We start from the raw sequence: 16915 nt of genomic DNA, 5'->3' as shown, positions 1-16915 counted from the left end.
GATCCCGGGGCAGCTGCTGGACGGGGGGTGTCCAAGGCGGCTCCTGGGTGGGATCCACATTGCAGACATGTATTTCCGAGTAGGGAGCTGCTGTCCGATCGGCCGGASGGGATCGCAGGCGGCCGTTGGCGTTTGTGTGAGCGCTGAGTGTGTCCGCCTGGGCCGGTCTGTGCAGCTGGCCGTGTGCGTGCGTGTGCATGTGCCTCCTGGGGACTTGTGCTCGGCCTCGCCGCTCCTGGACCTGGGCGCGCAGRACTCCGGCAGCCTCACCTCTGCCGGGTTTGACAACTCCTACACCTGCCTCTAGGGAATTAACCTGGGTGCTTGTGACCCTCTCCAGAAGGGTACCTGTTTGTTCCCCATGCCATAAGAAGGGCTGTCAGGCTGCTGAAGAGATTAACCAGGAAAGAGAAGACTTGTGAGAACTGCTGGGCAGAACTGAGGGTGGCTTCCTAGACCACTGAAGTCGTTGACCTCGTTGGGATCACCATTTTGCCCACAGGCATTTTGCTCAAGGTCGTGCTGGTGAAAGTAGGCACCTGGCAACTTAGGTATTTCCAGGTTGAAAGGAGGGGAGCGGAGGCTGTATAGGGAATCCCAGGTTCTTCTGCTGGCTAAGCCACTTCAAGGTATTCTTGAAGGTGCTTACTACAGGCTCAAGATGTCAGTATTGCTTACATTCTGTCCGAGTCGGGAATGAAGGCCTGATCTTTAAAGAACAAATGTGTGAACACAGTTAAGTTTCTAAATGCGTGGATAAGCACTTGCAGGTACTGACCAGTCTTTGTTGTGACACCTAGTGGTTTTGGTCTTGCCCCTGCCCCGGCCTGTCACCCTGTTGTGCAGGCAGTAGGGACAGCTGACTGTGCTCCACTTCAATGCCGTGCCCTAGGACACTACGGATGCCTTCCTATTTAAGCGCTGGATACATCTGCTGTGGCTCCAAATGCTGCAAATTAGTTAGATTGTACATTTTGCTGTTTTCAGGGTCTCTCAGTATTTAGAATAATGATGTAATGAAGAAAAGTGCAACAGATAAATCAGCTCCTGCCCCCAACAGACACCTGTTTAACAGAATCCTAAATGAGAGGTACTGCTGGACATACATTTTRTTAAAAATGTGCCTTCTCCCATCACTGAAGCATAACTTATGTGTTTGTGTAGGAAAGGTGTCTTTACTTTGTCTTTTTTTCATATATATTTATCTTTTTTACTTTACAGTTAGTATCTTTCTGGTACTGTTTCCTCTCTGTTTCTTTAAGGCATTTGAGTCTTTNTTTTTTTTTTTTTATCCTGGTGTGATAAGTGCATGTGATGGCTTAATCATGTAAATTTTCTCTGCTCGTTTTCTTTTCTTTATAGGTGTTGCTCTGCTTCATCCCTCAATGAAGTTCTTCCAGAAAAATGTGGACCGARTCTTTTTAAAACAGGAACCATCAAACTAGCTAGTTTTCTCTAAGGTTGCAGCTGTTGCTCTCCTTTAGGATAATGTCTGTTTGGTTCATTTGTGGCTCTGTCACTTGCTGCCTCTGTTAGCCCCCATGTATTTCACATGTAAATACATCAACCACAGACTGTTCACGCCAAAGCATTGCATTAATCACTAGCTCTCTTCTACTGTAGTCACTGAGCCCACCAGTTCTGGGCAGGTTTTATCAGTAGGTATAAATTTTCAGCCTGCTATCACCATAACCACCTGATTCTTGGGATGCAGGGGCTAGGGAGAATACTGCTGTTCCTTCACATTTCTGGTTCTGTGCAGAACACAGCTGACCTGCTTACATAGAGCAGCCATGTCTTTATGTCCTGACTTATCCCTACAAAGAATCTTTTCCTCTTCTTTCATCCCAATTTAGTTCCCACAGGCCTTCATTATTAAGATTTCAGTTGATTGCTGCYGATGTACACTTGAATCCAAATATTTGTACTATTCATAGTGAAATGTGCATTCAGCTAAATGCTTTGTTGTGTCAGAACTCTTTTGATCGGACTGAATAGAAGGCTTGACTAGGTATTCTGTGTAGCCCCAGGTCATATATAGGAATTCACCAGTGCAGGCACCACATGCAGTAACAAAATTTCCTCTGAAGTATCGAGTGTAGATGACATCCAGGGTTCCAGCGGACAGAAGGAAAGATTATGCCAGGACAGGACTTTATCTGCCTTTAGAAGCCATTAAAGGCTCTTGAAGTCTAAGGTGGAGAGAAATAGCTAAGTGTGTCCAAGTAAGAAGATTCTTGAGATCCAGTGAGTGAAGTGCAGGCTGTACACAGACACATTACTCATCATTCTGAATTTTGTCTGYTTACCTAGAGAGGTTCGTAGAGAAATCTGGTGTTGTATTTAACTCCCATCACCCATCTCAGTGATGGATTATCTCAGTTGTAGGATACATGCTGCCTTTCAGCTTCACTGTCCCGACAGCTCCTGGGTCCCCTTCCCATAGGGAGCAACCAGCCCTGGACACTCCCTGGCACCCTCACCCAGAAGCAGTGGAGAATGGGGAATGTGGAGGAGGGGGCAGTAGAGACTAGCTGGGCACACRTGCTCCCCTGGGCAGAACTGCTTGTTGTCCCACCAGACAGAGTGCCCAACTTGGTTAGGCCCAGTGATATTTCCCGTGTTCTTGTGCTGTGTCACAGAAATGTTATTTTCAGTCTCTTTCCAAAGCCTCAGCAATACATACGGCTAGATCCTTCTGATACTATACGTTCAGCCATTTTGGGGGGCCAGACAAACACACCAAGAACTTCTGCCTGCTCTCCCTTCTGCCCTGTTGTTGCATATGTCTCTTAGTTTTCCTTGCTCTCTTTTTCCAGTGTTAGTGCTTCACAACAGGCCCACCCAGCTTCCTCAACATTCCCTGTACGTGCCACTTTTTCTGCAGTAAAAGTCATTTTTCACTGCTGTGAAGCCTTTCTKCTGTATACGATTCCTTTACAGCTCTTAAAGTCTCATTAGAGCAAAAGGGGGCACTCATGCTCTGCGGTCTCATCCTCAAGAGAGGCATGGAGCTACTGGAGAGAGTCCAGCGCAGGGCTACGAGGATGCTCAGAGGGCTGGAGCACCTGCCCTAGGAGGAACGGCTGTGAGAGCTGGGCCTCTTCAGCCTGGGGAAGGGAAGGCTGAGGGGGGATCTGATCAGTGTGTACAAGTACCTGAAGGGAGGGTGTCAAGGGGACAGGGACAAACTCTTTTCAGTTGTCCCGTGTGACAGGACAAGAGGCAATGGGCAGAAATTGAAGCACAGGCAGTTCTGCCTGACCGTGAGGGGGAATTTCTTCACTGTGAGAAGAAACTGGACAGGTTGCCCGGAGAGGTGGTGGAATCTCCTTCTCTGGAGATATTCGAAGCCCGCCTGGATGCAACCCTGTCTAACATGCTCTAAGTGACCCTGCTTGAGCAGAGGAGTCAGACTAGATGATCTCCAGAGGTCCCTGCCAACCTTACTGATTCTGTGATTCTGTATGGACTACATTAGCTTAATAAATATTCTCACTGCCTGGAATATAAAAGCTCCCTCCACATAAAGTCTACATTTATTGCTATGTACTTAATTTTCCAGTTTGCAGATGACTGCCTATGTTAAGAGCCCTTGTTCTAAAATAGATAGCAAAGATATGCTCCTCAGGTGTGTGTCCTTCCTTAAAGCTGCTTTAAAGTCTCTCCTGCTCAAGGCCACATTTCCATCAGTGGTTAAGGTCCTTTCAGCCTGTCCCCTCCTTCCCCACTGCTCTTTCTGCTTCCTCCTACCCAGCAATGCTGGTGCATGCACAGGGGAACCATGCAATGAACTCAATCAAGAAAATCCAAATTAAATTATCAAACAGGAGCAGGGAATACTTTTAATATAGCTCAGTCCCCCCATTTAATTTGTTGCTTGGCTCCACCATCAGTTGAACAGCCCAGAGGTGGAAGCCGTCTAGGAGCACGCAGCAGCCGCCCGAACGCGGCGCGTCTGCCCCGTGAAGCGGTCCCTCAAAACGTGTGCTGTGGCCGGCAGGCGCGGGCCATCCCCGCCTGCTGTCATCTCTTCCGGCCGGCACAGGATTTCCCCGAGGCCCCCGGGCTCAGCCCGTTGCCTGGGACACTGCCCACTTTGGACACGTGCTTTCTCCTTGCGTCTGCCCTGTATGGCAAGATTCTGCTATTTCTTCCCATTCCCATATTTGCTGAGGAATTAATGTGTTCAAACCGTCACTGCATTTTTCGTTGTGCTTTTTTTCGGTTGTGATTGCTGCTGCTCACACCTAGTGCTTCCTTTTACCTGCCTAGGCTTCTCCCCGAGCATAAGATGAGGCGTCCTTAACGGTGGCGCCTGCGTCCCACAGCGGCTTCAGGCGCTCAGGCTCGGGATCGGCGGTCACAGCAGGCCCAGCTCTTCACTGAGCCGCTGTCTGTAGCAACTCAGTTTTACCCCTGCGTTCACCACATGTAACTTGCTCATTCGGTAAACCAGTTTCCCGGCGGCCTTGTGGGTCTGCTGCGTGCCCTGAGCACAGGGAGCAGAAGGGCAGCCCGTCAGGGGGCTCACACGAGCACCGTATCCCGCAGCGAGGACGCTCACCTGGGACAGGGGGCTCCTGGTTGCCGATCTCAGGGGCAGCGGAGGAGAAGGCAGCCCCAGGGCACAGCCGGGGCCTTGCCTGCTTCTTCCGACTCCTCTCTGCACGATGCCCGTTTTCCGAAGGAAGGATGGGGGTGTGGAGAACCATTTCCTCACCCCTCTCCTAGAAAGACGAGGCGACTGTTTGAGACACGCACGCCCCGCCGAGGCGAGCTAGGGACCGAACCGGCTCCCCCAGTCCTGCGCGCACGCTCGTCGCCACACTAACCCGGGGCTGTTGGAGAGCGCTGCTGGGCGCTAGGAGAAGCCCGGCTTGGCAGCTCGCACGAGGCCACGCTGCACGCTGGCGATCGCTGACGACGGACCGCGCGTCACAGCTTCTTCCCTGCACGTTTTGCTGCCTTCTGCTGCGCACCTGCCCTCAAACAGCGTTTACAGCTCCCCAGCCTCCCGCACGCACGCGGCCGGTCAGCAAAGCAGCGACCCGCCAGGCCCTAGCGCTCCAGGGGCCTCGCGCGCCCGGGCACCCTGGGCTGGGAGCGCAGCGCGGGGACGCGTCCGCTCGTGCCGCCCGGCCTCGGCGCAGAACGCAGTCCCCAGCCCCGTCGCGCCTGCAGCACGGCGAAGCCGCGAACCTGCTGGACCAGGAGCCCCACGACGTGCTCCCGGAGCGCCACGAGCAGCGCGCGGCAGCTGGGGGGGCCTGCTGAGCGGCCGCGCAGGGACCCTGCAGGTCAGCTCCTCCTCATCTCGCCACCCCGGCTACGTTCTCGCGCCACGCACGGCGCGACCTGGACACGCTCGCTCCGTGGGAAAAGGTGGCCTGAGAAGAGACGCAGGCTCTTCTCAGAGGTTCACAGTGACAACGCAAGAGATGATGGGGACACGCTGGAACTTTACATACTTTATACAATTATATTGCTTAAATAAAATAGGAATGCAATGATCATATAACAACTGTGTAATATGTATTGTAATATATTTTGTGTTGTGCATTATATAGTATGGTATGAGATAACGAATTATAACATAATTAATGATATTATAATTTCCTTATATTTATATATGGGAAACTTTTCACCCTGCTGGTGGGTAAATGCTGCAGCAGGGGCCCAGAGAGCTTGTAGAATCTCCATCCTTGGAGATATTCAAAGCATGACTGGACAAGCCCAAAGCAAGCTGATATAATCGTATCTACTTTGAGCAGAGCTCTCCAGAGGTCCTGTCCCACCTATGTGCGTCTGTGATTGCTAACCTCTGGGAGCACCGCAGCCCCAGTGAAACACGTAATAAGCACCTGCCAGGCAGGCTGGAGACCGCTCAAGGCTTCTGATATACATGTTTTTCCAATGTATCTCAAATATTTTGTGACTTGTAAATAAAAGGAAGGAGAAGAGAGAGAATTAAAGATCAAGGGCCAGATTTTAAATTCTGCTCTGTGAGTTGCTAGTATCAAAAGACTTTGTAAGTGTGCATTCACCGTTAATATTAGGCACACTTTGTGCCACTGTACTCTGCAAGCAAGCAATCTTCTGACTGATCCTAATTGTGCCTGCAAGCGAACCAAAAACCCACAGCAGGAACTGCTTGTATCTATAAAAATTACTGTTCTATTTAAGCTTTAAAGCAAAGCAATAGTTAAAGCTGGACTGAAATTTTACACAAAAATCCTCATTTAAAATATTTACCATAAAGATGTGTCCCTTGCATACTTCCCACTACGCCTTCAGAAGGCAGGCCCCGTTTCTCAGACAGTATTTCTGAAGAACAAAAYCCAAAGACTGTCATTTGCTTAAAGATCCTGCTACGTTCTGTCCTGGGATGAAACAAGCCAGAAATCCTCATCCTTACGGAAACATAGCGCTTTAGATCAGTTTACCAGTGTACCAGCAYTAAACAATTAAGAGTAAAATAATGAAGAAGGGCTTAATTCAAAATCTACTGAAGCTGATGGAAGTTCTCAGTAGCCAGGGATCAAGCTTCTCACAATCTAGAACAGCAGAGGAAATGTTAGTGTTGCCACACTTTTGTTCATAGAAATGACCACCTTGGGAAAGAACTGATACACATGGAGAGAGCAAGCTGTGTTGCAGCTGTCCAGGCTACACATTTTCCATCCGTACCGAGAACAGCCACTTCCAGGCTGACCACCGTATTTGCAGAAAACTTCCTTATGAAGCAAAGCAATGCAAACAGTCTGGGATTCTGCTCCATTTTGTGCACATAAAAGCATTGCTGTGAAAATACATTCCTTTTTCCATACTGCCCCAGGGTAGAACTTTTCAATATCTCTTTTTTTTCTTTTGTAATTTTCATGCAATTTTCTGCAGTTTTGTAATTTTTATGCAATTTTATGCAAAATTATCCCCATGTCTGGAAAATGCTGTGAGATCCCTGCCTAGAAAGTGTTGAACAAATGTGGAGGAGGGSAAAAGTGTGGTCAAATGCAGGGTTTTCTCTTGACTACTAAAAACTGAGTGGTTCTAGCAAATGAAAGGCCTTATCCTGTTTGCCAGGCATAGCGAAGCCTCCCGCTAGACTTCGCTGACTGTGAAGTACAGGATGAGACCCTGTGTTAGCAGTAGTAGCCAAGTGAGGAGGTCAGTATAGGACAATGGGAAAACCTGAACTCTGCTACAACCACATGTCATGTTGATAAATGCAACTCCACTGGTTTTTATAAACAAAATTAAACTTAATTTGCTTCACAGTGGCTAAGGTGCCGTTAATTCAAAACCCACAGAATAACTTGCTGGACACAGTTAATAGTCACTAGACTACATAGGCCAGGCTTTGAAAGCATTTAATATTCACTGAAGTGCTGCTTGTATCCAATTATAACTCACTACTTGCCATCTTAATAATTTAAATCTGTCCACTCTTTACAGAGAAAAAAATGCACTAATCAAAGACATGAATGCACCTTTTGCTTTTGACAGCATTAAATTAAAACTAAATGGTAGATCTTGAATGAGTTACTCTGCAAGAATAAAGGCATTAATGAGGTAATTTCATTATAGAGGCTCATCCAAGCCTATGTGAAAACAAGGGAAGTAAATGGAGAGGAAAGCTGCTGAGGAAATTAGGGTTCCTTCCACACTAATTAATGTTTTGGGGCATTTAGTACAGGCACCAAATTAACTGCTCCAAAGAACTCCATTGAAAAAAAATACATTGTTGCCCTGCCATGTAATTAGAAGACAGTACAAGCAGAACACTTAATGAGTATAAAGCCAGCCTTTAACTTACTCTGCCCGGGCTCTGAAAACAGGCTATTGTGGAGGCCTAAGTTTAAGGAAGCACCGGGCGGACCAGCAGGGCTGTCGGGCCCTGTTCGGTGAGCTGTGGGCAGGCAGCCCCGACGCGGGCTCTGGGACTCCGCGGCGGCCCCGCTTCCCAGCCGGGAGAGGCTTAAGCGCGCCCGGCGGGGAGCAAAGGGGAGAACGGGCCGCGGCGGGAGCCGCTGCGTGCGCGCCGCCGGCCCSGGCGCTTACACGGCGCTGGGCCGCCCCTCTCACTGAGTTATCTTTACACTGCCTTTGTCTCCCCTAATTGGAGCTGATGAGGTGCTAATTGGGCGCTTTTTAAAAAAGCACTGCTTAAGCACCGGCAAACCGAGCGAGACAGCATGAGTGGAGTTAATGAGGGCTTACGGAAAAGGGAAAAAACAAGCCCCCAACCACGCCAGCCGGGACCCGCGTGTGCGCCCGCGCCCGCCCGCGCGTGGGTCCTGCCGCGCGTGGGCCCCGCCGGCGGGGCGGGAGCGCGGGAGGCGGCGGCGGCGTTGCGCGGAGAGGGGGCAGCGCCGGGAGCGCGCAAGGGCCCCGGCACCCTGCGCGCTGTGTGGAGGGCGCCGCTGCCCGCTGCGTGGCCTACGAGCTGCCCCCGTGCCGTGCCGTGCCACACCACGCCACGCCACGCCACGCCAAACCATGCCGTGCCACGCCACACTGTGCTACACCACGCCACACCATGCCATGCCACACTATGCGGCACCACACCATGCCACGCCATACCACGCCACGCCACGCCACACGGTGCGGCACCACGCCATGCCACGCCACACCATGCCATGCCATACCACGCCACGCCACACTGTGCAGCGCCACGCCACACCACGCCACGCCATGCCACACGGTGCGGCACCGCGCCGTGCTGTGCCTTGCCACGCCGTGCCCTGCAGGACTCCTGCCCCTTGCTGCGGACGCATGCCCTGCGCACCAGCTCGTGGGGTAACGCTGCCTGCGTGCCACCCGTGCTGCCGACCCGGCCTGCCAGCACGCGGGCCCTGCCGTGGCGGACGGCCCTGCCACAGCCTGGGTGGCAGCGGGTGCCTGCGTGGTTCGGGCTCAGGTTGGTGCCACCAGCTGTGGTGCCCAGCTGCCAAGGTCCGTCCTGTGCAGCCGGCCCCAGCAGCAGGCTCTGCTTCTGGCAGAGGGGGCCGAGGTGAGGCTCACGCCTGCCCCAGGAGAGCACAGGCCAGGGGGTGTGTGTGGTGGACACCCACCACGTGGGTTGGCCCTGGCAGGGCTGTGGTGGACAACCACCATGCGAGGTGGCCCTGGCAGGGCTGTGGTGGACCCCTGGTGCAGCAGCATGGCAGAGAAAGGTGTCCAGGTGACCATGCCGCATGCCCACTCCACCCCTGCAGATCACACACTGAGAAACCATGGCCTCATTAGACACATTAGACTTGTGTCTTAGACTAGGCTGGAAAGGTTTCAAGTTCAAAGTAACTGTATTTCTTTCCTTTTATATCCAGGCAGAAGCAGGTTAGTGAGAATTAGCCCCAACACCTATGGCACATCCAGCAGCTGTGACCTGCAGTCCAGGCCACCCTTTGGGAGGAGAAACGCTCTTGCTCTGGGGCAAGATGGGGCTGCCGCCTGCGGCTGGCTGGGTGAGTACTGCTTTTCCTTCACCCCATTCCCCCGGCRCAGGAGCCTTCTGCTCCCCCCAGTTTACGGCTTGTCAAAGTGCACCAAGAGGGGCCTTGGAAGCAAGCCACCACCAGAGCCACCTCCCTTGCTGGGGCTGGTGCTGCTGGCCAGCCCGTCCGCGGCACAGCGCTGCGCCTGCCTGTGGCCCCCAGCCCTGCGCCGCSGCGGAGGCACGCAAAGGTCCATAGGTATTTCCTAAAAAGAGTTTGGAGTAACATTGGATACTCGGTGCCTTACACCTCTTTTACAGGTGGGTTGATACYGCCTGCTGCATTTCTAGACCGGTTCTGAAGTTTCCTGCTCCTGCAAGTCCTCTGAGGCCTAAAGGGAGACTACAAAAAATACTTGGGCTATTGCTGATGTTGCCTAGCAGCAGGCAAAAATAATTCTGCAAGGTTTCTGAAAATGATACTGCAAAGGCTTATGCTAAACACAATCTTCTGCCATATCTGAATTTGTTTGTTATGTATGGTGCACACAGACATGTAAGCACAGAACAATCTCTTAGTAGCTGTAAGTCTGCATTTTTTTTACAAGCAAATTTTAGCTTTGGGGCTGCAGGGAAAGGATGGCCAACAGTGACAAATGTGTCATCTCGGTCATGGGCTGAGTACYGCCAGGCAATGCTCCAGTTCCTTCACAACTCTTTTGCTGAACAGTTTCACACTGGAAAAAAGAAGGAGATGATGAAGGAGCTTTAACTATAAAACATACAGTGATCAGCTTAGGAAGACAAAGTATCTTTCATTAAGACAATTCAGAGTATTTATTTTTGTTGAAGGGGAATTAACAATCAAAGCTGCCCTTTCCCCACTTTTRTTCTTTTTTCTTTTTTGCCTGTATGTAACCACAGTTAGAAAAAGCAGTTTGCAAACAGACAGTTGCTTGGTATGTGCTTATTCCTTGTAATTTGTACCCCTATTCACATTCTAAACAGGATTCCTTTCACTCTTATGCATGGGCACTTGCTTTTCTTTTGGTTGTCATGAAAACGGATTTCTTACTAGCTGGCAGTAAGAAACTTCCTAATGAACCAAGTTACAATTAATTCCTCAARATGTGTTCCAAGAGCCATGCATCTATAAAATAAACACCAAAGCAGACACCTTTGCTTTGAACAGTCCCAAGAGAAAAAGCTAGATTCCCTTTAACYCTAATTGGGCAAGTATCAGCTTTTTAATGATTTATATACTTAAAATATTAACATGCTTTTCAAGGCAGGTGTGATTCTACCCGCAGAGATCTGTGCTGCCTGCTAAGTTGCTGTGTTCTCACAGGGTGCTTGTGCGAGGTTGTTCCTCGGGTTTCTTTGTTTCCCCAGGRTTAAAATCTTCTGGTTTGCCACAAGCCAATGTAACATGGGGTGTAAAACCGCATGTTGTGGAGTGCCAGGTCACCACTACRTTTCCCATAGACAAAATGTAATCTTTAAACATGTTCTGGCTTCTCCCCATTTCCTCCCCCAGTTTGCTTCTTGCCCCGCTGCAGTTGGGAAGGTGCTTCCAAGCCCCACTCCCCCCTTCTAATGCGCATGGTCAGTCATGCACTGGTTTAAACAGGAATGATCATCATTTTCTGGAGGGGAAAATGGTCCTGTGCTTAAGGCACAAAGTGGGAAGAGAGCCTCCGGGACACTTCCCTGACTCCCAGTGCTCCCTGTCCTGCTAGCTGCTGCTTCATCAGCTGGAGCCTGGTGGCACACACAGCGGGCGAGTGAAGCCCAACTACACCTGAAAGGGGTGGAAAGGGAGGAAGCACTCAGCTAAGCCCAGAAGTCCTGCTGCTAATGAGAAGACTAGTGGTGCCTAAACCACCTCCTACAGTTTTTGTAGGTTAGGGCATGGAAACCATCTCTCTGCCTGCAGAAGATGCAAGTAGCTTAGTAGTTGAAAAGTGCAGGGAGTAGATGTCACATAGCAAGGGCAAAATCGTATCTGCTTTGGTGTTGCGCCTGTCAGAACAGAAGCATCTTTCAGTTTGTGTTGGGACCTGTTCCCAGTACAGTCTCAGTTCACCTAACCTGGGCTAGGGGCTCCTGCCATCAGCGGGGTCTCTTTTCTCTGACCTAGGAAGGAGTTTGCCAGCTGTCTCTGCATGAGAGGTAGTAGCTGACAGCATATCCTCAGTGCAGTGGCATGGCCATGCGTGGGAAGATGACCGTCACAACTGCTTGCCTGCCGCTGCTGCCRTCATTACCTTGCACAGGGGAAGCAAGCAGCAGAGACAGGCGAGCGTATCCTCCTCRCCTTTCCCCTCCGTCCTTCTTCCTGCCCTTCTGTCCCTTGGAGTCTGAAATTGGCTCTCCTCATACTGATCCCTCAGGAAATGTTAGTTCAGCACAAATTTACTTGGATTAATGTTAAATAATTGAGCCCTCTCAAATGGAAGTACAGCTTGTTTTCAGTGTTCTTGTGAAAGGAAAAGGCAAAGGCACAGGGGGGTGACAGCTTCCAGTTGCCAAAGGAAATACCTCAAGGGTACCACAGAAGGCTCAGAAAATACTACAGGCTTGGAAGGAAACATTCCCAGGGAAGACTGGGCAGGTTTTCACTCATCACTTCAACCCCCCTCACCCCCCCGGCATGTAGCTGCCAGGAGCTGCCAGCTGTCCTGTGGAAGAGTAAGGCTGAGCCTCGTAGACTGTGTTGAAACAGGAGAAAGSGAGTGGGAATCTGAGCTGCGTCTGCAAAGGGGCTCAGTGGGCAGGAGAACGCAAATGTGTTAACGGGCTATGCACATCTGTATCTTCAAAGGGCAATTGCAATATGCTTGCAGTGATTTGCCTGTGAACACACACATTTTGGAGCTACAGTAGAACTACCTGCTCAAGGAAAAGCAAAATCAACCAAGAACCTCAACATGCTGATTTTATTCAACATCTGGCAGCCACAGGGGGTTTCGGAGACGATGCAGCCTTGTGATCCATCACGTTTTGCCCTGACACCCCAGGATGCCAATGTGGGGAAGCAGGCTGGGTGCTCACTAGCTCTTCCTGTCCCCATTAACTTACTAATTTAGCACTAGCTAAAACKCTGTTTCATGCTGCCCAAACCTGTAGCGTGGACACGTCCTTACCATGACTTGTCTTGAATTACAGCAGAGTCTCTGTTGATGCAAAGCAGTGAACTTTGGCATTTAAAGTGCCTGTCTCATACAAGGTCTTGGATCATTTTTCCTGTGAGAGGCCTCAAAAGCCTGGACTAGGCAGGGCTATTTCTCCATATTTAGCTGGCATACACATGTCCTAGTACCAAGCTCTGTTGCTGCAGAAGTAAAAGGCCTGAGCTACTGGTTCTGGACTGGTGCCAGCCCCGTTCTGTCTTGTGGGGCTGCTGCTGATTTATCGGGGTGGTGGGATTGGACAGCRGAGGGAAACTCATCCAGGTGGTGATATGTGAGGAGGCTGCACAGCTATGCCGGTGATGTTAGGCAGGGTGACAACAGCACCGCAACGAGAGCCCGTGCGTGTCTGCTCGCAGCCTGCCCTCCGTGCGGGCACGTCTGCCTAGCTGAGTGGACGTGGCACCGTAGGTGTGCTGGCATGTGACACCCAACCCTTTTCTGCAGAAATAGGACTGCCTTCAACTGACCCCCTGTGCTCGTGGTTGAGCTCACATTTCTCCAGCTGGGATGTTCAGGTGTGACTGATTYCGTTCAGCAGGCAAATGCAGCCCAGAGGCCCGGAGAAGACCCGGCGAAGGCTATCTGCTGGCACCAGCTAGCAATGGCCCTGGGAGCCAGCAGGCGTTTGGGAAAGGTACACTGGCAAGCGGCTTATTAGCACAGGCAGGGCTGCGCTAAGAGCTGACGAAGGAAGGGAGGAGAACAGGTAAGACATGAGCGAGAAAGGGCATCTCTTTAGGAGGATCTGATCTGTCCAAAATGCTCAGGTGTACTGAGGAAGCCAAGCCAGGGAAATGTCTGCTCCACCATCCGTCTGCTGCATAAGAGAAACTGATGCCAATAAACCTTAGAAAATGGGTATGCATCTGCGTTACCTTCAACAACAAGGTCCCTCCTCTGCAAAGAAATAATGACAAATGAGTCAGCCAGGAAGACCAAAGGCAAACATAATGCCAAGTCCATTTAAATCCAGAAGTAGAGGAGTTTTCTTCTGTGAGGGTGGACACAGCAGCTTTTTATTTCCCCAAGTTTAAAGAAATTCTGGGAAATTTTATTTTTCAGTTTCACATGTTACTACTTTCAGAAGTACTTGAAAGGAATGCTGTGCACATCAAAACTTTTTATGTGCACAACAGAGATTGTCTATCTCTGCTTTCCAGGGCTTTTTGAATATTAGGAATCAAGTAATATAATGTGACATTGTATGTAAAAATAATTCCATGTCACAGATTTTTTTTTTTTTTGGTACCTCTCATAGAAGGAAATTCTTAAGGAAACTTGAGGGAATTTGCATTTCAAGGCATAGCTCCTGATTTAGTGAATACTCGTGTAATACTCRAGCAAAATCCCTTGCTTTGTATTAGTTCGATTTGAGACTTGGTCTTGTTTCCTTGAATGAAAAGGGAGARAAGCATTGACATTTAAAGGAGCTGTTCCAAGTAATTCAGCTGATGCTTTAGGGGTCGTTCCTTACATTGTCCTGCCCGTTGAGGCAGTTGTATTGCATCAGAGAAGAAATGAAGTATCTGAAAGCACGCCCGGCTGCTGGGGGAAGGCGTGTTGTCCGGAGGCAGATAAGTGTAATGGAGAAAGAGAATAAGAACAAGGAGGGAGATGACACCTGACAAGCAAAAAAAACTTCCCGAAAGAGATAGAGAAAGGTAACAGTGAGAAAATTGGGCAGTTCAAGTTGGGCAGAGATCAGGATCACATGAGCAGCTTCCCCAGAGGCTGCACTCAAGAAGCCAAAGTTCAAAGCCTGGGATGCTTCCGTGTTTTTCATGGTTCACTTCCAGGTCACTTACTTTAAAAGATTCTAAATTCTACAGCTTCTAATGTTCAAAGGGGTTCAGAAGTTTTAAAATCATTTTAGCTCATCCCTGCTTGAGATAGACATGAAGGGGACAATTGTTCATTTTAATAAAATTCAACTTGAGCACAGCCGTCCTGAGCTGCAGAAGAGGGTCTTAAGGTGTGACGGAGGAAAGTAAGGCTGTTCCACATTTAAACTGCCCTGCCAAATCTGTGAAGAACTGACTGAATGTTGACACTCTGAAGCCCTAGACTTCAGTAAAGCACAAAAAGGGGGAGGTCAGGCTGGTACAGAGCCTGAGCTGCCACGCAGCTCTGCTTGCCCCATGGGGATAACAAAGAATTCTAGCATGGTGATATATTCTTACCAGTTTCCTGTGCAGGCTTCTGAAAGCTAGAATTACCAAACTACAAATCATTACCATTGGGCTTCAGCTGCTTTAGTCCAAAGTTAGGTTGTAGTTTGATTCTTCAAACGTACTAAGCTCTCAGCAGCTCACTTATTCAGGTGCCTGTGGATTTGGACATCTAATTCATGTATCTATTTGAAACCTAGCATCCTATACTAAGTACGTTATAGAAGGACAGATGCGTTTTATTAATTAGTGAGTAAGCATTGTATCTTAGCTTTACTCCTGCTCTGGAAATAATAATTAGCAAATTGTTTCTAAAAAAAAAAAAAAAAAAAAGGCTGTGATGGCTTCCCTGAACTACCGGGCAAGAAGGATGTGTCTTGCCTTTATCTCATACTCAGGTAACTCAGTTAACTAATCAGCAATTTCATGTGGAAATCAAAACAAACATGAACATAAAGCTTTCTGTACAGTGAAAAGCACTTATTTCCCTTTCTATGGGACATTAACAGTGTTTCCTTAACAAAATTGCTGAAAAGAAAAAGGCTGGAATCATTTGGGAAGTCAAAAATTTGCAGAATATTAATGTCTGCRTGGAAGCTCCAGAGTTTGACCACAACACTGCTTGTGCATTTTCTTCCTAATTTGTGGAGTGTCTTGATTAATTTCAGGGTTAATTTAGTACCCTTGGTAAAATTTTGGCAGGCATATCTGCCAAATCAAATGYTGAACTGAATCTTGCCAGGAATCAGGTTAAATTAAATGCTTCTTTAAATCTAACTCTTCAGTGCTGTTGGGATTTTGAGACTGCATAAATAYGCTAATAAAACTTAGAGAAGATAGATACCAAAATTACTTTGCAGCCTGAGCTCTGTAAGCCAGGAGATTATTTTTATTTGTTCCATATCTAGATAAATTCATACCAGAGAACCTCCTAGCAATTTTTGGCACAAATGAAAGCTTTACTGGAGCTTGCTCAGCAGTCCTCTGCGATGGAGCGTCACGCACCACAGCCCCGTGCAAGGGACCGCTCGCAGCCGAGGGGTTTGCCCCAGGGCAGGCTGCAAGAAAATGGCCTCGTGGTCCGACTCGAACCAGGACGCTGTTGTGGAAACCTTGGTGTCGGTGTAGACTGGGGGAGCCACAGACGTAGCGTGATTCTTGGCTTTCCAAGCACCAGATGAACGCTTTGTTGATACGTACAAGTCTTTTACAGTCACTTTTGATTCTTTACAATGAGAATAACCAGAAAAAAGGATGTTCTTTGACCCTGCCTAAATCTGTAGAGCATTTTCACATGCAGACGAGTTACCACTTCCAACATTGCTCAAGTCCTGTAGTGTACTGTTGAACCCACTTGAGGTTGATGCTAAATTASATACTGTCGTGACCTTTTTAGCCTGGGGGAGAGAAATGTGAGAAATAAAGGAGAGCAAGGACTGTTACRGGGCGCGGGAGGGAAGGAGGAAGCCCAAGAGGCCACGTGTGCTGCCCGGCCCCAGGCCGGCACAGCAGCAGCTGCTCCYGAAGAGCCCAGGGAGACGCTGCAGCGTCCCTGGCGCACGCTSTCGGTACTCAGCAGTCGGAACAAATACAGCTTCTTCTGACATTCTGCTCAAATTCTCCTTGCCACAGCCTCCCCGCCGCACGGGGAAGCAGCCGCCGGCACGGTGTGCACGCGAAGGCAGTCGCCGGCACGGTGTGTGCACGAAGGCGGCCGCCGGCACGGTGTGCACGCGAAGGCAGTCGCCGGCACGGTGTGTGCACGCAAAGGCGGCTACCGGCACGGCGTGTGCGCGTGAAGGCAGCTGCCGGCACGGTGTGCATGCGAAGGCGGCTGCGGGCACGGTGTGTGCACGAAGGCAGCCGCCGGCACGGTGTGCACGCGAAGGCGGCTGCGGGCACGGTGTGCACGCGAAGGCAGCCGCCGGCACGGTGTGTGCACGCGAAGGCAGCTGCCGGCACAGTGTGCACGCGAAGGCAGCTGCCGGCACGGCGTGCACGCGAAGGCAGCCGCCGGCACGGTGTGTGCACGCGAAGGCAGCCGCCGGCACGGTGTGTGCACGCGAAGGCAGCCGCCGGCACGGCGTGCACGCGAAGGCGGCCGCCGGCACAGTGTG

General features: G+C 50.1%; 1 protein-coding gene and 1 long non-coding RNA gene across 2 annotated transcripts in view; both read left to right on the top strand.

Annotated features, from left to right (window-relative positions):
* Positions 1-28: 28 nt before the first annotated feature.
* On the top strand, positions 29-1276 carry LOC146587941 (uncharacterized). The gene is made up of 2 exons (XR_014897537.1): positions 29-770; positions 988-1276. It is a non-coding gene; the product is annotated as an uncharacterized LOC146587941 (long non-coding RNA).
* Positions 1277-8499: 7223 nt separating this feature from the next.
* LMAN1 (lectin, mannose binding 1) overlaps positions 8500-16915 on the top strand; it is a 62580-nt gene continuing 54164 nt past the window's right edge. The window contains exon 1 of the mRNA XM_085318784.1: positions 8500-8704. Within this exon, the coding sequence (XP_085174910.1) occupies positions 8500-8704 (205 nt within the window). The remainder of the gene's footprint in view (positions 8705-16915) is intronic.

This window comes from Rhea americana, unplaced genomic scaffold (genome assembly GCF_003343005.1).
Source record: "Rhea americana isolate MKP2758 unplaced genomic scaffold, rheAme1 scaffold_552, whole genome shotgun sequence".
Lineage (NCBI taxonomy): Eukaryota > Metazoa > Chordata > Aves > Rheiformes > Rheidae > Rhea > Rhea americana.
The sequence above is the reverse complement of the archived record's forward strand: the minus strand, read 5'-3'. Positions and strand labels throughout refer to the sequence as shown.